Source organism: Trichomonas vaginalis, chromosome II (assembly GCF_026262505.1).
Source record: "Trichomonas vaginalis G3 chromosome II, whole genome shotgun sequence".
In the NCBI taxonomy this organism is placed as follows: Eukaryota; Parabasalia; order Trichomonadida; family Trichomonadidae; genus Trichomonas; species Trichomonas vaginalis.
In genome coordinates, this window is record NC_067204.1 from 3,990,653 (window position 1) to 4,013,253 (window position 22,601).

The following is a 22,601-nucleotide window of genomic DNA, read 5'->3' on the forward strand; positions in this document are numbered from 1 at the left end:
TAAAAATAAAATTTTATTTTTACATGTCAATTTCTTTTTCTCTGGAACTGGTTCAGGTTCTTTCTTCTTTCTACTTTCTTTTCTTTCTTTTCTTTCTTCTTCTTTTCTGGTGGAGTTATGTCAAATTTCTCCGAACCATATTTATGTAAAAGTTCTTTGTCCTTTAATAGCTCTTCTATTCTGTTTTCTATTTCATCTTCAAGAACAGTGCATGTGTCTTCTTTGCATTCTAAGAAGTTTTGTTGGACTTCATCTCTCCAAGAGGCGTCATCTCTGTCAACAAGTCTGTCATTGACAAATTTTAAGACTGCTCTGCTTAATGTTTTATGGTTCTTGTCATATTCCCAGAAACAGAACTTTAGAACAAATTCACCTTTCTTGTTTACACTATGTAAGATTTTATGGTCGACAGATGTTTTGCTGTCGAAAAGCTTGTCTCGAATATAGATGGCGAAATCGCTAGACATTTTCTAAAAGATAAAAATTTTAATTTTTCTAAAAATATGTTAGAAAAAAAGTTTGCTGACATTGACAAAAAATTTGAGAATGTTTTGAAGAAGAACAAGGTGAAATTAGAAAATGCTCAGATAAAACCCATACATGACAAGTTCTTATTTGCTCAGAATGGTATAACAGGTCTAATTGCACCACCTGGGTCGGGTAAGACTTTCACTTATCTTAAAATGGCTGCACAACAACAAGAACTAGATGAGAAGAACCCATTCTATGAGTTAGTTGTTATTTGTAGTACTTCTGGTCAATTTGACCAACCGTAAATTGTTCAAAGATATTATAAAAAAGTCTAAGTTAGTATGTATAAAAGACTCTGAGTTGTTAGATTGGATAAAGAAGTACCAAAGAAGAGTTTTGAAGTACAATGCTATAAATGAGTATGTCAATTCGAAGTTTAAAGACCCAAATGAGGAAATGCAGAGAATATTAGAGAAGAAACACTTCAGAAACAAACAGAAAGAGATAGAATACATTTCGAAGAAATTGCAATCTTACGATTGGAAGACTTACCCTCACAGATGTCTTCTTATCTTAGATGACTTTGCTTCTCATCCTTTGTTAAAGAACAGAGAACAAGATATGTGTCGAATTCTTAAGAAGCTCAGACACTTTAACATCTCAGTTGTCATTTGTGTACAGACAGCAAAGAGTTTAAGTAAGGATGTTAAAAGAATACTTACTGACATTGTACTTTTCCCCGGATTGTCCGAAGACGATTTCATGGAACTTATGAAAGAGTCCATGGCAGGTAAGTTTGACAGACATGAACTATGGGAGAAGTACAAAGTCATACAAGACCCTCATACTTCTTTCAGAATTCATATCTACGCGAACAAAGTTCAAATTGTAAAAAGTCAAGCTTGAAAAATAAATGGTTCATTTACTCTGTTGTGGTTCTGCAGCTTTCGGTTCTTCTGGCTTTGGAATGGACTCGGTTGGTGGTACGTCGGACATTCGTTTGTGTCCTGTCGGAAGGAAGGACTTTTCCTGTCGGAAGGAAGAACTTTTCCTGTTGGAAGGAAAAACTTTTCCTGTTGGAAGGAAGGACTTTTCCTGTCGGAAAGAAAAATTTTTCCTGTCGGAAAGAAAAACTTTTCCTGTCGGAAAGAAAAATTTTTCCTGTTGGAAGGAAAAACTTTTTCTGAAGTTCGACCAAAAAGTTCTCAATTTTCGAAAATTTGAATGGTTTACGGACGGACAACTGGAAAAACTTTTCCTGTTGGAAAGAAAAACTTTTCCTGTCGGAAAGAAAAATTTTTCCTGTTGGAAGGAAGGACTTTTCCTGTCGGAAAGAAAAACTTTTCCTGTCGGAAAGAAAAACTTTTCCTGTCGGAAGGAAGGACTTTTCCTGTCGGAAGGAAGGACTCGGAATGCCAGAAGGATTTGACAAGACAATTTACCTTATAGAGCTACCTGAGCCATCTGAAGTCAAGCGTAAAAATAAATGGTTCATTTACTCTGCTTGTTTGAAGTTGTCAAAATACTCTGTTATTTTTTCTTTCAGTAGCGGCAAATCTTCTTTGAATGTAAGAATTGTACAACCTTTAATATCATAGTGTGTTTGAGGTAACGTATCTTGAACTATTTGTTTCACATCTTCATTTGGTGTCATTGAAATCGGTAAGTTTTCGCGATAGAACCAATTTCTGTCAGATTTGTAAATCTTAGCAAGGTCGTAAAAGCTTTTGTTGTTTCTTCTGACTAAATGCAACATAACCATATCTCTGTCTTCTTCTTTTTCCATCTCTTCAGTATAAATCATATACTTATAGTTCTTTTCCTTTCCTTTTGGTACCGAACGTGGTATTCTTTTCTGAAGGCTTTTGTCTTTTGCTTCAATGACTTCATCTTTTGCTTCAAGCTTGTTCTCTAGCTCTTCACGTTCTTGTCTATGAATTTCATCTAACATCATGAAAATATAACAAGCATAACGAGGTGAAGCCCACATTGCTACAGCATTTACTAAAAGTCTATGAACATAATATCCTTTCAAACCAGGAGCCAAATTCTTGCGATTTTCGTACGGAATCTCTTCCCTCGGTTTTTCGAGGGAAGCAAACATATGAGGAAATTCTTCTAAAAGTTCTTTTGTCTGTTGGTTTTCAAACCAATGATATGCTTGCTTTGTAGAACGAAGAGCATTCAAAATACTTTGCATTTGGTACATATCGTCTTTGACCGAACGAATGAGACGTAACTGTTTGTTAAACTGAACCCACTCATATTCTTCATTTATGGCTTCATGAACGATAGCAGTTGTTGTGTTCTCGGTTGTTGACATATCTGTCTTTACATACAAAATAAAAAAAATATTTTATAAAAAATTAGCGTTATTTTTTTATTTTCACAAAAGACCAAAAATAAACGCTTTACATGTATTTTTCAGCAACTTCGTCAAATAATTTTATAGCTTTATCTATCTCATCTACTTCAAACGTTTCTTTACCTTTCGTGGGAGCACCATACATTTTCTCAAACTTTTCAAGTAGTTCTGTTTCTGCAGCTCTCATATCGTTAACAAACACAACCTTGACTCTATTGACTATACTGTCATATCTTTTAGTTATATTATATGTTCTTCCTATCTTATATCTCTTTGTATTGAAGTCCTTCGGTTTCTGAACGATGTAAAGTAAGCCTTCACTGCAACGTTCCGTATCGAATGAACCATATGTTATGAAGTTATATCCAACAACTGGGTCTAACCATAACAAAACTATTGGTATAAGACTTTTGTCGATGAGATATGCTGCAGTTCCATAGAATCTTACCGATATCATAAGCTCAGGATTTCTTGTCAAAATTTTCTGAGTAGAAGCATTTTTAACCCAGTCCTTCGGTTTCTTTCCAGATAGTGTTAGAATGTCTGACAAAGAATATTTGTTGTATTTCTTTGAGTATCTTACGTTTAAATCACATATTCTAACCACTTTGGTGTCATTGTCTATCTTTCTAACTGTTTCAAACTCAATGTTTGTCATTTTCTGTTCTTACATACAAGATAAAAAAAATTTTTTTAAAAAAACTAACTTTATTTTTTCTATCTTGTATAAAAGATATGATTTCAGGGATTTTTTTTACGAAGTGTCAAAGTTCACTTCGTCAAAAATAACAGTTATATAATGAAATTTGGTCATTTTTTCACGATTTTCATAGAGTTTTAGGCGAGTAAGATTTTCTATCTTGTATAAAAGATATGATTTCAGGGATTTTTTTTACGAAGTGTCAAAGTTCACTTCGTCAAAAAAATACAGTTATATAATGAAATTTGGTCATTTTTTTTACGATTTTCATACGGAATCTCGTTCCTCGGTTTTTCGAGGAACGCAATTTTTCACGATTTCAGGGATTTTAGGCGACCCCGAAAAAAGTCTGGGTCGCAATTTTTCACGATTTTCATGAGTTTTAGGCGAGTAAGATTTTGTCCGTACTCGCTGTTTTTCACGATTTTCATGAGTTTTAGGCAACCCCGAAAAAAGTCGGTCTAGAGAAATTTCACGATTTTCATAGAGTTTTAGGCGAGTAAGATTTTCTATCTTGTATAAAAGATATGATTTCAGGGATTTTTTTTACGAAGTGTCAAAGTTCACTTCGTAAAAAATAACAGTTATATAATGAAATTTGGTCATTTTTTCACGATTTCAGGGATTTTTTTTACGAAGTGTCAAAGTTCACTTCGTCAAAAAAATACAGTTATATAATGAAATTTGGTCATTTTTTCACGATTTCAGGGATTTTTTTTACGAAGTGTCAAAGTTCACTTCGTAAAAAAATAACAGTTATATCATGAAATTTGGTCATTTTTTCACGATTTCAGGGATTTTTTTTACGAAGTGTCAAAGTTCACTTCGTAAAAAAATAACAGTTATATCATGAAATTTGGTCATTTTACTCAGACAAAAATATATTTTAGGTGTCACCAGGTCCTTCGGTCCCTCGGTCCCTCGGTCAACTAACATCTTTTTGAAAATAGTGACAACATGACATTTTGACAACAACACAGGAAATAAACTTCTTCGTATATGTTTTGTCAAAACTTCATCGTAATGAGTGTAAATCAGACAAAAATATATTTCTACCATAAAGTTTTATAAGCGTTTTACATGAATTGTACGATGTATATTTGAAATCCTAAACAGTTTTGTAGCTTCTATTTCTTCTGTCAGTATGTCAAAAGTTTTAACAATGCCGAATGTTTCTTTATATTTCTTCTTGACGTCAGATAGAAGGAAATCGTCAGCAGTTGGATAGTTTTTGTTTAGAAATGTCAACATGTCCATTTTATCTTCTGCTGGTTTCTCTGCTTCTTTCTTTAAGTCAGCATAGTCGTTTCTCATACGTTCTATCTCTTTGACGGAGTAGTTATATTTCTTCATTGCTGCTTTACATTTTGAACATTGTGGGGTTCATTTTAGCATTGTACATTGAAACCTTACCTGCTAAAACAACTAAGGCGTAAATGGTTTTCTTTAACTCAAAAGTTGCGGGTTTTATCTGTTCATTCCATACTTTACCTCTTCTATCTTTATCTCTTATCTGCCATACACATTTTGCAACTAACGAAACAAAGTTGTCGTAGGTCTTAAACTCCCCAGATTTATATATGTCAATGAAATATACCATATCGCAGTCTTTGTGGTTGCAATGAAATCCAAGAAACTCATAGTTTACCTTACGAATGAACTTCTTTATTTCTACTGAGTCAGTTGCTTTGACTTCTATTTCATCGAATTCAGGAATAGTGAGCTTTTGTTGTTGGATTTCAGGAAGTTTAGGTAGATGGTCAATAATATCCTGCATTTCATAAAGATACTGTTCATTTGTTTCATCTTTTGCAGTGCAATCTAAATCTCCTTGGAGAAGTTCTTGCTTTATCTTCTGGATTTCTGTTTCGAAAGTATATGAAGAAGGAATGAAGCTTTTCATCTCTACTAACATAGATGTTGGGTTCATGACTAACGAGTTTGGTGCTGTTGTTGCTAACATGTTCTTACAATAAAAATAAAAAATATTTTTTTAAAAAAACTAACTTTATTTTTTATTTCGGGAAAATTCATGAGTTTTGGTTGAAAAATACGGTGGAGCCAAAAATGGCTCGACCTCAAAACAAGCATTTTGTGAAGAATATACCAACCGCCGGAATTCCGGCGGTTGCTTTTTATACAAAATTCAACGGGTGACAAAACATATACGAAGAAGTCATGACAAAACATATACGAAGAAGTCTTGACAAAACATTTACGAAGAAGTCATGACAAAACATTTACGAAGAAGTCATGACAAAACATATACGAAGAAGTCTTGACAAAACATTTACGAAGAAGTCTTGACAAAACATTTACGATGAAATCATGACAAAACATTTACGAAGAAGTCTTGACAAAACATTTACGAAGAAGTCTTGACAAAACATTTACGAAGAAGTCTTGACAAAACATTTACGATGAAGAAGTCATGACAAAACATGTACGTTCATGTTTGACAAAACATTTACGATGAAGTCATGACAAAACATTTACGATGAAGTCTTGACAAAACATATACGAAGAAGAAGTTTATTTCCTGGACTGTTGTCAAAATGTCATGTTGTCACACTTTTTCAGAGAAGTTAAAATGACCGAGGGACCGAGGGACCGAGGGACCTGGTGACACCTAAAATATATTTTTCAATACTTTTTCAGCACTTTTCCGTAGTTGTATATGAAAGACAATTCGAGATAAAAGTCATAGTACAATGGTATTATATGTTGCACACCATTTGTTGTGAACCAAACTTGAAAGTCAGAGAAACTGTTACTAGGTGGTTCGTAGAATTTAGAAGCAAAGTCATAAACGTCCTTACCAATACATAGAAAACTATTGTTGCTTGAACTGAAACTTGCATGACACATAACATTTTGAGGGTCAAACACGTTTCTATAAACTGTCAAATCTGCTGGTGAAGTATAAATTTAAATGGACCATCTGGTGGTAATGGTTCGTTCTGGTTTAGTAACCGAAGAAATTGTGCCCAAGAACGTTTGTCTACTTTCCAAAATAAAAACTCTGTATCTCTTGGAGGGTTAATTTCAATCTTTTGAAATGAAACGGTGGAGTTCATCTTGTCATATTCTAGTTTCAGATAGTATGTTCCATTTAGTAAAGAGTCGTATTTTTCTTGAAATTCCCAATAATATTTGTTCATTTGAGTTTGAAAGTCATTTAGAGTTTTCTCAAGACTTTCGTCTGAACGAACTGTAAAGATTCTCATTTCATCAAATTTGTCTATTAGACCATCAGAACCTTTATACTGCCCATGAAAATATACTGCGAACATAAACGCGTTCGTTCTATTTGAAAACAAAACTCTTCTAAATCCTATTGCCTTTGCATCTGAAGGACTTTGAAGCCAACGAATTGGATAGTCAAACCTGTATACTCGGGATGAAATTTCTTCATCTGAAATAGTCCTACCAGCATTTGTATAGATATAGTCTAACGGTTTTGTATCTGCTACTTTTGTTCTTTGTTTTTCAACCTGAAGCATTTAATATATGTAAAAATATATTGTTTTAAAATGGTATGCCATATAGCTTCTTGAATTTGTTAAGAAGTATTTGAACGTATTTTCCATCTGTATCTCTAGTGTTTACATAAGCATAGCCCGCCTTAGTAAAATATACTTGTAATTTCCTATAGTTTACGCCGGTATAAAAGTAGAAAGAGTCTTGTTCTTCGCTATAGTAGTAAAACTCAAACGTATGCTCGCCATAGTCTGTAATTTCAATTGTTTCATCTTCTAGTTCGTCGACAAATTCGAATACAATATCTCCAAATTTGCCTTTGTTCTTATTGTTTTCAGAACAAGTGACCCAACGTAAGTTTTCAAGTCTATTGTCGTTTCTTATACGGTTTATATGGTCTACAAAAGGTAAATTGTTAGGATTCAGTATAAAATGAGTTGCAATGACAACATGTTTAAAATAGTTTTTTCCACTCATCTTCATAACAGCATATCCGTCATTTCGCTCCCATTCGCTTAAAACTCTTTTTGTCTTTTTGTTTCTGACTTCAAATGACTCACAACAGTGAATTTCATATTTCTCATCTAACAAACAAGTTTCCCAACGGTCTGCTCCAACAAACTCAGCGTACATTTCAAATAAAATAAAAAAATATTTTTTTAAAAATATATTGTTTTAAAATGGTATGCCATTTCATATTTCTCATCTAACAAACAAGTTTCCCAACGGTCTTCTCCAACAAACTCAGCGTACATTTCAAATAAAAATAAAAAAATATTTTTTCTTTACTTTACATAACCGCCTGAAGCCATAAGTCTTTGACGCCAACCCATACCAGCTAATGAAGGTTGACTTGGTTTAGTTTCCAAACTAAACTTTGGTTTTGGTTTATCTTCAGTTTTTGGTTTTTCTTCTTCTATCGGTTTTTCGTCACTTTTCGGTTCCTTTGACTTTACTTCACTTGCAGGAACAGTTGTGTCGTCAACATCTTCATAAATATCATATGCCATTTGTTTTTGTTTTCCTTTCAACTTTTTGTGTTTGTTGTAAAGTTTAGAATATTTCGACTCTAAGTCAATGAGATGTTCTATAATGAACTGTTGGTCAGTGAAGTAAACTTTTCCATCTGTTGTCTCGAAAGCTCCTTCAGACTTCAATATTTTATTTGTGAGAGTCTGTTTCTTTTTTGAGATACTTGCCGTTCCATTTTTATGAAAAGTGACTTTGTAGTTAGAGTTTGTATTTCCAGACCTGGCACTTTCTATTATTGAATTTTTCTCTTCATCTGTAAGTTCTTTGACAGGTTTTGACAATGGTTCTGAACTTTTTGTTTGTGGTGTCAAATCTACCGTTTCAACTTCTTCGGTCATTTCATCTCAGTAAAAAATTTTAGTTCGGTTTGTTTTCAACTGGTTGTTTAGGTTTTTTAAGTCGGTCTAAAACTTCCTGAGGTATAGGAAGAACTTGACAAACACGTTGTGTAACTGCTGGAAGCCGACAAATCCATCTTGAACCCATTTGTCTCAATGCTGTATTGTTCATTTCATCTCAGTAAAAAACTTTACATTCCCCACGTTTGAGGCGGTTGAGGTTGGTTATTGTTTACCCACTGTTGTGCATGGTTATATCCTCTGTTAAAGAATCTTTCACCTTGGTCCATATAGTGTCCTGCTTGGTTATAGTAGTCATTTGCTTTGTTATAATAGTTTCCTGCTTGTCTTCCTACATTGTCCATCCATCCTTGAACTTTTCCTCTTGTTTCAGGATTTGGAATAAGATTTGTTGCATCTCGTGCTACCTCCCAACCTTTCTGTACAGTTTGTATAATAGGTTGTGCTTTCTCTTTCAGTATACCTAATGTACTCAAAATCTTCCTTCCAACTCCAAATACACCTCTGGCTATTGTTCCCACTGCGGGTAAAAATCTGGATGCAACTCCTGCTAACGCGCCAAATAAACCCATTTCTTATGGGTTAAAAAATGACGAATCCAAACAAGGACCCTATGTTTCTAAGGCAACAAAGAAAGCACTCATGATAAAAATCTTTAGTTCAACACCAAATGCTTGGTTTATGGATATCTTGGAAAACATTCCGAGAGTTAGAACAGATGGACCACCATACTGGCTAATATTTGTCGGTCAAAACACAAGATACTGTGAAGCCATACCATTACAGTCCAAAAATATTTTAGATATCTTAGCAGCTTTGACAATATTCGTTGACAATACCATCCAACAAAACTGACATCTGACTGTGAAAGTTCTTTCAAATCAGACGATGTAAAAAACTATCTGCGTTCAAAAAATGTAAACCAATATTTCATTGTCGACCAAAACCATTCTGCTCTTGGTGTCATTGACGGTTGTATAAAAATGTTAAGAGACTTAAACCAACCACAAGGTGGTGAAGCAAATGAAATGTCATATGACGACAAATATAGACACTTCTCCATGGCAAAGATGAGACAAGTTTTAAATATTTACAATAGCCGTAAACAAAAAGGTTTGGGAAACCACTCCCCGAAGAAATGAAAAACAACCCCGACTTAGAGAAAGACTATATATTTAATAATTTAGTCAAAAGAGACAAACAAGAAAGAATGCCGGGCTTCAAACTTCAGAAAGGTGACAAAGTAAAAATAGAAATACCTAAACGCGACCCATATGAAAATACTATTGACTATGACAACAATGGGAACCGACAGGTACTCACATTCGTGTTCGTAAAAATAGAAGAAAGTATACAAGAGAATATTATGAAGTTTTAGGCAAACATGGCAAAATGTACACACTGCAAGCAGAAGATAAAACTACTATTGTCAGACCTCGTTTCAAACTTGTCAAAGTTCAAGGTGGTATACTTTCAAAGACAGTTCCTAACCAATATAAGACAACTCCTGACGAATATGCTAAAGAAGTGGAACATGACGACTAAGCATTTCTATACCATGCGTAAACTGTCATGTAAGGTGGCATGTAGTCTTTACTTTGTCCCGTTGTTTGCGTATATCCTGAAACGCGATGTGTATGGTTTCCATCTCCCTGAGTGTTACCCAGAAACAATTTATAGCAAACTGAACGTCGTCTTTAACATCATATCCTTTACCTTTTTCATTGCTGACCAATCCCAAAATTTATGCTTATGCCAACCTGCTTGAGATGTACTTAAATCTATGTAGTGACTGTGTGCAGGTAAATTTTCACCTGAAATCGTTTTACTTCCACCTGTTTCCTTTGAAGAGTTTGCACAATACAAAAACCTGTCGACTATTTGAGTCCAAGTTCCAAAACCAAGTACTACTTCTGGTCTGGTAGAGTTCATTGACGTATAAATAGAGCCTATAGGATATAATGTTTGAAGTATTTCTGTCTTTAATGTTTGAAGCTCTGTTTTGTCTGCTTTCTTCTCATATAAATCTTGAGCAGTGAATTTAACGTTTTTTTCATCCTTCATGACATAAACATCTTTACATCTAATGTTTCTCATCGTCGTTATGTTGTCATCCGATGTTAAACCTTGTGGAAAGTTAGGAGGTTTACAATATAATGCATCCCCACCAGTTTCTTCAACCGTTCCTTCAATACTTTCTATAGCAACAGTTGTAAAACTTGTATGTGTATGAGTCTTATTTGCTTTCTTCTCTAACTCATCGTTAACATAAGTTTTATCTGCTTTAAGGTCTAAACATCCTGAAACCCATCCTGTATCGGCTTTAGTTTTTAAAATCTTCGATGTCCATTCATGGTACCAGTCAACCCTTTCTTTCATTTCGTTATCTTTTTCATCCACATATTCCTTATCTGCTTTCTTCTCTAACTTACTAGCCACATATTCCTTATCCGCTTTCTTTTCAAGGCTAACGTTTAAGTCTGTTATTTCAGATATAGAATGTGTATGAGTCTTTTTAGAATATTCGTTTTCAGCTCTTGTCACTTCACTTGACATTTTATTGTCAACATATGTTTTGTCTGCTAGTTCAGGATGAGTATGTTCTTTTGTTGCATAAGCTTTGTCAGCTCTTTCTTCTTCTTTTGCTATTGCATCGTCTACATATGTTTTGTCTGCTTTGTTGTCAACATCTGCTTTCAAAAGAAGTTCAGATATAGGTTTCTCGTTTAAAGTTCCTTTTGTTGGATTTATACAGACAGTATTGTTCTTCTTGTCTTGAAATAGAAACTCATCTGTCATTGGGTTTAATGTCAGTTTTAAGTTTCCTTCTTTCAATGACTCAGATATCTTAGAATAGTTTGAAAAGTTTGTTGTGTTCTTATTTAGAGCTTGTATAATGAGTTGTCGGTTGTGTTGTATTTCTCTCATAGACGCTGTTTCATTTGACATTTTTATTCTAGATAAAATATGCTTTCAATAGAAAAAGAAAATTCAAGAGTTGCTACAACTAAACCATTAGATGAACTTTTTACTAATGTCGGTCAAAAGTTTGAGACAGAGACCGTAAAGCATGAAGGCTATCGTTTTGACTACCCGTTAAGATGGTTAAGAGACCCATCCGTCACAAAAGCTATTGGCTTTCGTAGAATGAAGTTCATTTCAGAAGCCATACATGGTTTCCCATTTACGGTCGTTTTGAAGTTCGATACTATAACAAAGAAAAACGTATGTATGAGAAATTTGAACAGGGAAAACTTTTACAAGTGAATTTGCTTGTAAACTTAGAAACAACTCTTCAAGCTTTTCAAGAAAAAATAAACGACATCTATATCGAATATGCAAACCAGTATAACATTGACGAGGGAGAGTACCATCTCGATATTATATATGACAGGAAAAATGCAACTGTTAAAATCAATAGAATAGAAGACCTTGGAGAAAACGTTTATATTTCTACAAAATATAACAACTTGGCATGGTATAGATTTATGAGGATGTTAAATCAGCCTGCAGAATATCCAGTACACCCGGACTTTTATGAAGTCGAAAACCCTAATGGAACATATGAAAATGTTTTCGACCCAGATGCTATTATCGTTCATGCTTCATTTTCTGGTGCACAAAACTCTTTCTTATGCTTGGCAAATGACTTTTACGAAAAACCTACAAAGTTATACGAACCACCAAGTGGAAGTATTTCAGACTTTCAAGTATGGTTTACAACAGATGGAAGAAAGAGAATAGTTCCATTATACCATGCGTTTTACTTAGAACTTAGTTTCATATACAACTACTATCGAACGGTAAAAATATAATTTTTTAATACGGTTGAGGTGTTGGATTTGGTTGCCAACTAGACTGTGGTGCAGGTTCAGGCTGTTGTATAACAGGAGCTTGTTCTTCTGGTTCAGGGTCTTTAGGTATAATACCAACAAACTGACCTACTCTTTTACCAATATTTTTGACTCCGTTCCAAATTCCTCTTCCTACGGTTTTTATTCCATTCCATATACCTCTTCCAACTCTTCTGAAGAAGTTTCCAATACTACTGAAGAAACCCATTTACTACGTGTAAAAATCTAATGTCCGCCTAGTCTCTTACGTTTCCTTCTGAGTTCCATAGCATTTTTTAACTGGAGCTCATACATTCTGTTTCTCCTCTGGTAGAAAACATATTCTGGGTCAACTCCTGTGTTCGCGTCATCTGCATAAAGTTGTTTATATCCCACTTCAGGGTTTGTATAAAACTCTTTCCATCTCATATTTGCATACCATGGTGGCAAACCTAACGCAGCGTCATTTGACATGGCAGTTTGCATTTGTACATCTGTTGGCACTTGACCATAGTTTGCCATTGCAGTTTGTATTCTAACTTCATTTGGAATATTCTCTGGGTTTGGTTGTCCAGGTTGCTGTGCATTTGCTAAGTTCTGTGCGTCCATTTAATATTAGATAAAAATATCTCTTACGAGTACATATGCTGAACATTTGCAGGCATTGGTTCATCTTCATATTCTCTGTACTTTTCTGCCACGTCAAATAAATAAATGACACAATGGAAAAAACCTAAAACAAGTAGTCCTATTTCAAACCACATTTACTTACTAGTAAAATTTCTTTGTTATGACACTTTCTCCGGTTTATAGGACCTCTCTCATATTCTATCTTGTCATATCTAAACTCATAGTCATGTATGTCCTCTAACCATCTCATAACGGTTTCCAAACCACTTTTATCGGATGTAAAGTAAAAGCATGGATGGTTATGTAAAACGTCTAAAGTTTCTAAAGAGTCTCTCAAAGTCCAGTCTACTTGGTATTGAAAATCCCATGTGTTATAGAACGGCGGGTCCACTATAAAGAAAACATTTTCCTTGTCTTTATATTTTTCATACAACTCTGTCCAACGACATCTCACAAACTCTATACCCTCAATATATTTTTCTATGCCCTCTTTGAAAACATTTGTATAGTTAAGATATAAAACATTTGACATAAGTGTTTCAATGTCATGAACTCTTATAGAACCACTATATAATAGTCTAGCAGATATACTATCCCAGTCTATATATTCTGCTTTTTTCAAAACCTCTCTCACAATATTTTTCTTATCTAATGGTATACGTTCCATCTTACCTATAGGTATCTTTTCTTTTAACGCTTTCAATATATTGTTTGTGTCTGGTATATGTTTGAGACGGTCCATATAGTTGTCGAAGTCATTGCATATAATCTTTGAGTCTGGGAATATTGTATGGCACAAATGGGATATATAGAAACTTCCACCGAACAAATCTACAAATGTTAGACCATTCGGTAGTTTCTTAAGTTCTCTCAATAGAATATCTTTACATCTACTCTTATTTCCAAAGAAGGGTAACGGTGGTTTTGTAAAATTCATTTATATATAATAATAAAAATGTTTTTTCCTGAAAAGTGACAGAAAAGGCTTCTCAAAGTATACTTCCTTGGAACGCCTGTAACTTTTCCTGTAGCGACGATAGACCCTTACTTGTCCGGACAAAGTTATACTAAACATCTTCAGGGCTAGAGGGCACGAAGTGCCTGGAGGCCCCACTACCCTTTTTTTTTTTTTTTTTTTTTTGATCTCTTTCAAACAAACACATAGAAATTTTGATTAAGTATTTCAAGTTTTTATATAAGATAAATATTGAACAGATAAAATATAAAACAATTTTTAATAATAAATATAGATATTTATTTTGTAGCCATTAAAATTTCTCGCCTATCTAATAAAATTTTGTGAGAACGTAATCTTTTCAAATTTAGTATCAATCTTTGGTCTTTTATTGTTCTCTCACATGTTGCTTCTGAAGGTGAAGCGGAGATAACACGAAGGGCGATATCTGCAAAGATTGATACATTGCCATCTCTATGAGAGATTTCTTCCCAACCGTATTCTTGACGTTCTTGAATCATATCATCAGAGAAGATATCATTATCACTATTAATATACGTGTTAAATAGTGTAATAATATCTGTTATTGTTTGACCCGGAATACGAAATTGTTCCAAAATACTTTTGAGATACTGCCTAGCTGCAACAAAATGGTTAACCGGCTGATTTGAACTAGATGTTACATCTGCGAGATCAAGCATAGGAGGGTCAATTGTAGCAGTTACCTGACGAATTGATCCCTCCTCAACCATATCAAGAGAAACTTCAGTCGAACCTTCTTCAAAGATAGAGTCCATATAGATAGATTGAATGTCTTCTACTGGATTAACGAAAGTTACGTTTGTAATATCAAATGAATTAATTGCCGGAGATTCGTTGATCTGCGCTCCGTGGACGAATTTTTGGTTGAAATAATACCTACCTTTCGGTGTAAAAGCGAAGGCTAAGCACCAAAGACCTCCAAAGTCCGATCCAAGGGTATAGTTCAACAACGATCTTGAAAGGATTCCAGCAAAAGGATTGTTGTTGCTGCTGGAAAGGTATTGGAGTGCTTCAATACCCTTGCAAAGCCATACGTAGCAATCAGATATCTTGGTTTTATCTGATTCGAACGTGGAAATAAGCTTCTTGAGAATTGCCAAGCAGTCTCTTAAGAACTTGATGTTTTCAATATCAATACGCGTATATCTTGAAATTTTGTCTTGATACTTGATAATAAACATACAAATATTATAATCATAGATCCACCTGGTGGATACATGCTTTGGACAGAGAGCTCCGATGTCTTCAACATGGATTCTACAAAGAGCTGATATTTCGTGGATATGTTTCACAATTGCTCCTAATGCTACGTCTTTTGTTGTCATATATTGATAACAATTATGAATCCTGTGGCATAAACACGGGATAAACAAGATTTTGAATAACCTTGGGTCATTTGAGTTGTAGAACGATTGATTCCATCCTTTCTGAAAACATTTCAATTGCGCTTTATTGCCATCGCAAACTACACTGCTGATCTTAACATCTCTAATGAAGATTCTGTTAAATCCTTGAGTAAGCGAGTGGATATAATCTTCAGATGTTCCACCATTCATTTGGATTGACTCAACAGGATAGGGCCGCTTGCTTTGCAGAGGATTTGTGAGGGAGAAGTCCAGATTGTGAAACTGCTGAGTCTTCCCCTCATCAATGGCAACACAGGTACAGGCAAGCTTAGCAAACTCATCAACTTTTGCAACATGGATTGAATTTGCAATTTGTATCATTGTTTGCCTTAGTTTGTCAGTTGAAATAGGCTGGTATATTTGAGAAGCTAGTTTATCAACATTGATGTTAACATTGTGTAACTGTGGGAACTTCAATATCATCGAGTCTGCAGTATACATTATAATGGTTTTAACTAGCTTTGTAAACTCTGGGCTTGAGAAGGTATTCAGAGCCAAGTTAAATCTTCCAGTAAATGTAGCAAGCTGTTCATAGATATCCCCTAACGATATAGGTGTAAGCCCTGTTGCTGGGACGTTTTGATAGTATTGATCGATTGTTTGTTGTGATGCTACTTCTCCTGGTGTGCATATGTGCCGTTTGTTTTGGATCCATTTTTTGAAATGATCCTCACGCATTTCTTCCATTGCACAGTGGCATATAGTTCCGTCAGGACGCTTTACTAGTTCATTGCATTTAACATAATATTTTCCGTACTTGTCGCCTGGTTTTTTATATCTAAGATACTGATGCTTAGTACCGACCTCAATGTCTTTATAGTACGTCGGTACTGCATCAATCATTGTTGAAATAATGAAGTGATTACTTAAGCATTTTTATTCTCAATTTGTTTTGAATAAATTCAATTTTTTAATGCATAATTTTTAAAAATTCTCTAATATACCTTAGATATAGATACATTTATTATCAATTCAAAAATTTCAATATAGTTTTGGGATGGGTAGCCCATCCCATATATTCAAATTTTCAATGATTTTGGGTTGGGATTCCCAGACCAGAATAATTTCTAATTATAATTCGTAAAAATATATGTATATCTCATTATTACATCATTTAATATATTTTTAGTTAAATAGTCACTATTTTCACAATTTTTATTATTAATTACTGAACTAAACAGGTTTCAAATAGAAAGAGTATAAAAGATAAGTGTTTTTCTACATGTGTTTCGATAAGAATTATAATAATTGATGGTTTTTACAGCCAAATTTATTTTATTATTTAAATTTCAATGAAAAAATATAAGAATTTTTTAATAAAAAATTTTTATTAAGAATTTTTTTTTGTAAAATTGACACTGGGATGACGATAGGGCTGGGATCTTATCCACCCCGTTCATTTGGGAAAATTGCAGATCTGTTGTGCATGAAAATTCGTTCACTTCACTTCTGACAAAAAGTGACGAGTTTACATGACAAAAATAGTTTACATGGCAAAATATATAGGGTATTTTTTTTAAAAGTAGTTATCTTTATATATAAAAATAAAACTTTTGATATATTTGAGTAAATGATTTATTAATTTATTTATTTTTTTTAAATCAAATCATATAAATATACCCTACTTTCCCAACATTTAGAATAAGGTTATTGCCCTAAAATTCAGTTATAGACACTTAGGAGAGCATTTAAACCATGATATTTTGGCATATGATAGAGAAACATCTTATAAACATTTTCAGTATGTTTTCCTATAAAATAACGATCTCACATGAAATTACTAAAATATCAAATTTTGATTTTCACTTTAAAGTTGGGAGAATACTCTACAGTGACAGGGTATACAATTTTAACCTTTGTTTTGATTATAAATAAAGTATTGATAGAGATATGAGTTGTACAGAATTATACACGTGTGTTTAATCAAATGTAAGTTGTGCAACAATAATGATTAGCTAGATAGTATATTAAGGAACTGTGATTTATGATCTAATTCAATAAGATGTAAATGATATTCAAATATATTAAATAAATGCGAATGTTCAAGATGTGAAATCGGTTAGTTAATTGTTGTATATAGATATTTTACTGTGATTAATGAATTTTTTAACAATTTAAAATTATCAAATTTCAAAATATGCGCAATGAGATAATTTGAGAGTATTTTGAGAACTGAAGACTTATGATTTAGTGTTTTTGAATAAGCACATCAATATAAAGATAGAAAATAAATTGAGATATAATTTTTTTGAAGGTATTATAAGGGTGGAGGTAGTAGGATAAATTTTTAATGTTCTATACTTTCATGGCAAATAATTAAATAGAAGTAAAACTTTGTTTTAAGAATTGAAAATTTTAAATAAAAAAGGAATGTTAGTAATGCTAATTTATTTGATTCCGGGGAGACACCCCGGTTATCAAATATATTTATTAAAATGGAAAATCTCTCACTTTTCGAAAAAATCGAAACTGCAAGGATCTCCGATTCTCGATATGATAATTTATTTGATTCCGGGAGACACCCCGGTTATCAAATATATTTATTAGAACGGAAAATCTCTCACTTTTCGAAAAAATCGAAACTGCAAGGATCTCCGATTCTCGATATGATAATTTATTTGATTCCGGGAGACACCCCGGTTATCAAATATATTTATTAGAACGGAAAATCTCTCACTTTTCGAAAAAATCGAAACTGCAAGGATCTCCGATTCTCGATATGATAATTTATTTGATTCCGGGAGACACCCCGGTTATCAAATATATTTATTAGAACGGAAAATCTCTCACTTTTCGAAAAAATCGAAACTGCAAGGATCTCCGATTCTCGATATGATAATTTATTTGATTCCGGGAGACACCCCGGTTATCAAATATATTTATTAGAACGGAAAATCTCTCACTTTTCGAAAAAATCGAAACTGCAAGGATCTCCGATTCTCGATATGATAATTTATTTGATTCCGGGAGACACCCCGGTTATCAAATATATTTATTAGAACGGAAAATCTCTCACTTTTCGAAATTTTTTTTAACAAAAATATGGCATTCTTAAATTATAGTTACATGTTATTTCACAATCATTATCATTAAAAAATTCAATTATTCAAGTTGTTTTGTCCCGACGGTTTTTACGGTTATAAAAATGGTTGCGAACTCAATCCATCAGCAAAATGTCGGTTGGGGTGCCCTTCTTGGCCTCCTGAGTACTCACCAAGATACCCCCAGCTCCCGCAAAACACCTCCCTTAGGTGAGCATTAACTGATGACATGAGTTAACAATTCTACAAAATCATCAAGCATGAAGGTTTATGATTTATAAATCAAAATCTCAGTAACTGCTTGACTTTGCAAGTTGCTGTCTTTACCGGTTACTCTGCTGCAATCTCTTTTCTGATTGCAGGCAGAGTTCTGCATCCTGAGGACATTGCCTTGCAGATATGCTTGTAATCACTACGTGAGCAACTTGGTGTTGCAAGTTGCTGTCTTTACCGGTTACTCTGCTGCAATCTCTTTTCTGATTGCAGGCAAAGTTCTGCATCCTGAGGACATTGCCTTGCAGATATGCTTGTAATCACTACGTGAGCAACTTGGTGTTGCAAGTTGCTGTCTTTACCGGTTAGCTTTTTTTGAAGTTTCTTCGCATCTTATATAAGCTCTAGATCAATATTTATCATCAGAATTTGCATCTCATAAAGCACGATATTAATCAAATAGGCAAATTTCATTCGGAGTCTCTCATTAAATGAGAAACTCCGAATGAGATTTGCTCTAAGGTAATGTACTTGTTATGCTTGGCCTAGAAGCAAGGAGGAAACATGTATATGGTTTGTTTATACTGAAGTTATCTGGAATTCTCTCAATTGAGGATTCAAATCCAGATAACAGCAGTATAAGTTAATATTGTTGTGCACCTCAGGTTGTTTATAGGCCCGAGAACGAGAAAAGAATTTATGGTGTGAATTGGCTCGATATATACCTACGCTCTGTAAAAAATACGTTATATTTTCTTTCATATGAGAAAAATGTTTTTCTTTTTTATAATACTATGTGCTTTGTTACTTCATAAATTGTCTATTTTTCTTATTAAAACCTATTTTTTCCGTGTGATTCGGAATCTACGCATTCAAAAAATGCGTTTTCCGCTCTCAGAACGCGAAAATATGAACTACATGACGAGATAAATCGATTTATTATGTTCCTAAATATTCTCATTTTTCAATCTTGCTCAATACTCAAAAATAAGCAGACTCTCAAATAGAGAACATAAAATAACTCATATTTATCATATTAAAATTTTGAAAAAGTCTCCCGAAAAAATCATATTTCGAAAATTTCGAAAAAAATAAGTACATTTTTCGCCAAAGAAAAAAGAAAAATGTTTTTTTTTGAATTTTTGATGATAATATGCACTCCTGACGGTCGCAGTGTCTCATTCTGGGAGACATTGCCTGTGCATGTCTCCCAGAATGGCATACTGTTCCGCATTCAAGTTATGAATGCGGAACTTTGACCGACAAGAGTGCATTGTGCACTCTTGTTGGTCTGCATGTGTCATTCCGGGAGACATTGCCTGTGCATGTCTCCCAGAATGGCATACTGTTCCGCATTCATAACTTGAATGCGGAACTTTGACCGACAAGAGTGCATTGTGCACTCTTGTTGGTCTGCATGTGTCATTCCGGGAGACATTGCCTGTGCATGTCTCCCAGAACGAGACAATTTATTGCAATCAGAATACGATTGCAAAACTTTGACCGACAAGAGTGCATTGTGCACTCTTGTTTGTCATCCACTATGATACTTAGAGAAAATACTTTACTTACATTATTTAAAATATTAATTTCCCTATTTAATATTTATTTATTATTTTTTGTGCTTTATATTCCCTATGGCATGTACTGAACTATTTTATAGACTCTACCGAGCTATCTCCACATATAAACATTTGACAATAACACATATATACTCTCTTCATATTCTAGTCTCATGACATATTATTGCAAAAGCTATATTTATACAGCATACCTCATAAAGTCTCATTATATCCCTATCTAAGCGTTCAAAACCTATTTTCCCCACGTAATCTGATTCTTCAGGCTCCGCTGATTCGATTTCTGCTGTCAGATCGTGAAAATATGAATCACATAACAAGATAAACACAAATCCAAAATAATAATGTTTTCTTCAAATTGACTCTTCCACGATATTCATATATTTGTTATTAATTCCGTTTTCCCTTACAAATGTATTTAATTTTCTGAATAATACGTATTATAAAATGAATATCTCAAAAACTAAATTAAAAAATTAATACTGGGTAATAACTAGATATATTGTGACTTTTTGAATTCACACACTTTTGGAAAAAATTGAATTTTTCTAAAATGATGTTGTTTGAACATGAACTTAAAGAGTTTTTTTACGAAAATATCAAGTTGGGTAACTTGTGTTTATCTTGTTATGTGATTCATATTTTCACGATCTGACAGCAGAAATCGAATCAGCGGAGCCTGAAGAATCAGATTACGTGGGGAAAATAGGTTTTGAACGCTTAGATAGGGATATAATGAGACTTTATGAGGTATGCTGTATAAATATAGCTTTTGCAATAATATGTCATGAGACTAGAATATGAAGAGAGTATATATGTGTTATTGTCAAATGTTTATATGTGGAGATAGCTCGGTAGAGTCTATAAAATAGTTCAGTACATGCCATAGGGAATATAAAGCACAAAAAATAATAAATAAATATTAAATAGGGAAATTAATATTTTAAATAATGTAAGTAAAGTATTTTCTCTAAGTATCATAGTGGATGACAAACAAGAGTGCACAATGCACTCTTGTCGGTCAAAGTTTTGCAATCGTATTCTGATTGCAATAAATTGTTCATTCTGGGAGACATGCACAGGCAATGTCTCCCGGAATGACACATGCAGACCAACAAGAGTGCACAATGCACTCTTGTCGGTCAAAGTTCCGCATTCAAGTTATGAATGCGGAACAGTATGCCATTCTGGGAGACATGCACAGGCAATGTCTCCCGGAATGACACATGCAGACCAACAAGAGTGCACAATGCACTCTTGTCGGTCAAAGTTGCGCATTCTGATTGCAATAAAGTTCATTCTGGGAGACATGCACAGGCAATGTCTCCCGGAATGACACATGCAGACCAACAAGAGTGCACAATGCACTCTTGTCGGTCAAAGTTCCGCATTCAAGTTATGAATGCGGAACAGTATGCCATTCTGGGAGACATGCACAGGCAATGTCTCCCGGAATGACACATGCAGACCAACAAGAGTGAACAATCCGCTTTCTCCTTTGAAATCCAACATTCTAATCACATCTACATTAATAAATTGTTATAAAATACTAATCAAAGATCCAATACAATTCTACTATCTTATTCACACATTACCAATGTTAACACCTCTTATAACTTAAATTATTTCATAAAATTTGTTTTTATATCTTATTATTTTCTCATAATGCTTCTAATACATCTCTAATTTCTTACATTCAAACACCAATATCGTCATACTATCATAAGCACTTAATTTTTTCAAAATTTTAGACTTAAATTTGAGCTACATTTTCATCATCATTTTTAGCCTTAAGCTTCTATAAGGTTATAATACATTATCGTAATATTCTAATATTTATGATTCTTACTACTCAATTCAATATAATCATATAAGTCACTCATAATCAGGAGCATAATTTAAAAATCTATAGCTCATATTTTGACAATTATATATATAGATGATGCATATTGCAATTCCGGTTTCAACACGATCAAATGTCAAACCATGATAAAATATATATCAATTTACAAAATATCGATTAACATTAGAATCCATATCTAATTCCATCAATGCACAAGTTGTAAATGCTTAATTCATCTTTGAGAAACGTGAATAGCACAATTTTATAAGATTATTTGTTGAATATTTAAAATATAAGCCAAATCGAATCTGCTGTATATTACTTTAGTTTATAATTGAATGTTAAATGTGCTCAGATAAATATTTGAGTCAGATATCGCATTTTCTAATTTCAAAATTTATCTCATGAAGTTAGAATTTATTTGATCATACAACATCATATTAGTCAAACTAGAGTTCAATCGCGATTCCAAAATGGAACAATTGCTTGTTTTATCAAAATGTTAAAATATTAATCTAAAAAACTTAATATCTAACCAAAACATTCTAGAAATATCATATACAGGTATATGCAATCTAAATGCACACGAAATACTGAAAATTAAAAAGAATATTTATGAGATTATTAAATCTTATGCATTTCAATGAAGAG

At 33.5% G+C, this 22,601-nt stretch overlaps 12 protein-coding genes and 1 pseudogene across 13 annotated transcripts, besides 2 other annotated features; 2 read left to right on the forward strand and 11 right to left on the reverse strand.

The window, feature by feature from the left end:
* Positions 1-14,010: part of a mobile genetic element that runs on past the window's edge.
* On the forward strand, positions 504-1,043 carry TVAGG3_0482330 (annotated as a pseudogene). The gene has a single exon. A coding segment is annotated over exon 1 (540 nt).
* Positions 1,967-2,425, reverse strand: TVAGG3_0482340 (uncharacterized protein; the record flags this gene model as incomplete). Its single annotated transcript, XM_051235887.1, has 1 exon — positions 1,967-2,425. The coding sequence occupies one exon, from the start codon at positions 2,423-2,425 to the stop codon at positions 1,967-1,969; it is 459 nt and encodes a 152-aa protein (XP_051093711.1).
* Positions 2,883-3,494, reverse strand: TVAGG3_0482350 (organellar and viral DNA polymerase type B; the record flags this gene model as incomplete). The annotated part of the gene is made up of 1 exon (XM_051235888.1): positions 2,883-3,494. The coding sequence occupies one exon, from the start codon at positions 3,492-3,494 to the stop codon at positions 2,883-2,885; it is 612 nt and encodes a 203-aa protein (XP_051093712.1).
* Positions 4,602-4,889, reverse strand: TVAGG3_0482360 (organellar and viral DNA polymerase type B; the record flags this gene model as incomplete). The annotated part of the gene is made up of 1 exon (XM_051235889.1): positions 4,602-4,889. The coding sequence occupies one exon, from the start codon at positions 4,887-4,889 to the stop codon at positions 4,602-4,604; it is 288 nt and encodes a 95-aa protein (XP_051093713.1).
* TVAGG3_0482370 (organellar and viral DNA polymerase type B) lies at positions 4,897-5,499 on the reverse strand (the record flags this gene model as incomplete). Its single annotated transcript, XM_051235890.1, has 1 exon — positions 4,897-5,499. The coding sequence occupies one exon, from the start codon at positions 5,497-5,499 to the stop codon at positions 4,897-4,899; it is 603 nt and encodes a 200-aa protein (XP_051093714.1).
* On the reverse strand, positions 7,802-8,386 carry TVAGG3_0482380 (phage tail repeat-like family; the record flags this gene model as incomplete). The annotated part of the gene is made up of 1 exon (XM_051235891.1): positions 7,802-8,386. One exon carries the CDS (start codon positions 8,384-8,386, stop codon positions 7,802-7,804), a length of 585 nt encoding a protein of 194 aa, XP_051093715.1.
* On the reverse strand, positions 8,578-8,979 carry TVAGG3_0482390 (uncharacterized protein; the record flags this gene model as incomplete). Its single annotated transcript, XM_051235892.1, has 1 exon — positions 8,578-8,979. One exon carries the CDS (start codon positions 8,977-8,979, stop codon positions 8,578-8,580), a length of 402 nt encoding a protein of 133 aa, XP_051093716.1.
* On the reverse strand, positions 10,168-11,206 carry TVAGG3_0482400 (phage tail repeat-like family; the record flags this gene model as incomplete). Its single annotated transcript, XM_051235893.1, has 1 exon — positions 10,168-11,206. A coding segment is annotated over one exon (1,039 nt), but the record flags the coding sequence as incomplete, so codon positions are not given.
* On the forward strand, positions 11,896-12,222 carry TVAGG3_0482410 (uncharacterized protein; the record flags this gene model as incomplete). Its single annotated transcript, XM_051235894.1, has 1 exon — positions 11,896-12,222. The coding sequence occupies one exon, from the start codon at positions 11,896-11,898 to the stop codon at positions 12,220-12,222; it is 327 nt and encodes a 108-aa protein (XP_051093718.1).
* TVAGG3_0482420 (serine threonine-protein phosphatase family) lies at positions 12,227-12,469 on the reverse strand (the record flags this gene model as incomplete). The annotated part of the gene is made up of 1 exon (XM_051235895.1): positions 12,227-12,469. The coding sequence occupies one exon, from the start codon at positions 12,467-12,469 to the stop codon at positions 12,227-12,229; it is 243 nt and encodes an 80-aa protein (XP_051093719.1).
* Positions 12,487-12,849, reverse strand: TVAGG3_0482430 (uncharacterized protein; the record flags this gene model as incomplete). The annotated part of the gene is made up of 1 exon (XM_051235896.1): positions 12,487-12,849. The coding sequence occupies one exon, from the start codon at positions 12,847-12,849 to the stop codon at positions 12,487-12,489; it is 363 nt and encodes a 120-aa protein (XP_051093720.1).
* A 114-nt stretch (positions 14,011-14,124) lies between the features above and the next one.
* TVAGG3_0482440 (uncharacterized protein) lies at positions 14,125-15,048 on the reverse strand (the record flags this gene model as incomplete). Its single annotated transcript, XM_001292201.2, has 1 exon — positions 14,125-15,048. The coding sequence occupies one exon, from the start codon at positions 15,046-15,048 to the stop codon at positions 14,125-14,127; it is 924 nt and encodes a 307-aa protein (XP_001292202.2).
* Positions 15,049-15,084: 36 nt separating this feature from the next.
* Positions 15,085-15,714, reverse strand: TVAGG3_0482450 (uncharacterized protein; the record flags this gene model as incomplete). Its single annotated transcript, XM_051235897.1, has 1 exon — positions 15,085-15,714. A coding segment is annotated over one exon (630 nt), but the record flags the coding sequence as incomplete, so codon positions are not given.
* A 3,264-nt stretch (positions 15,715-18,978) lies between these two features.
* Positions 18,979-19,671: a mobile genetic element.
* Between the last annotated feature and the right edge of the window lie 2,930 nt (positions 19,672-22,601).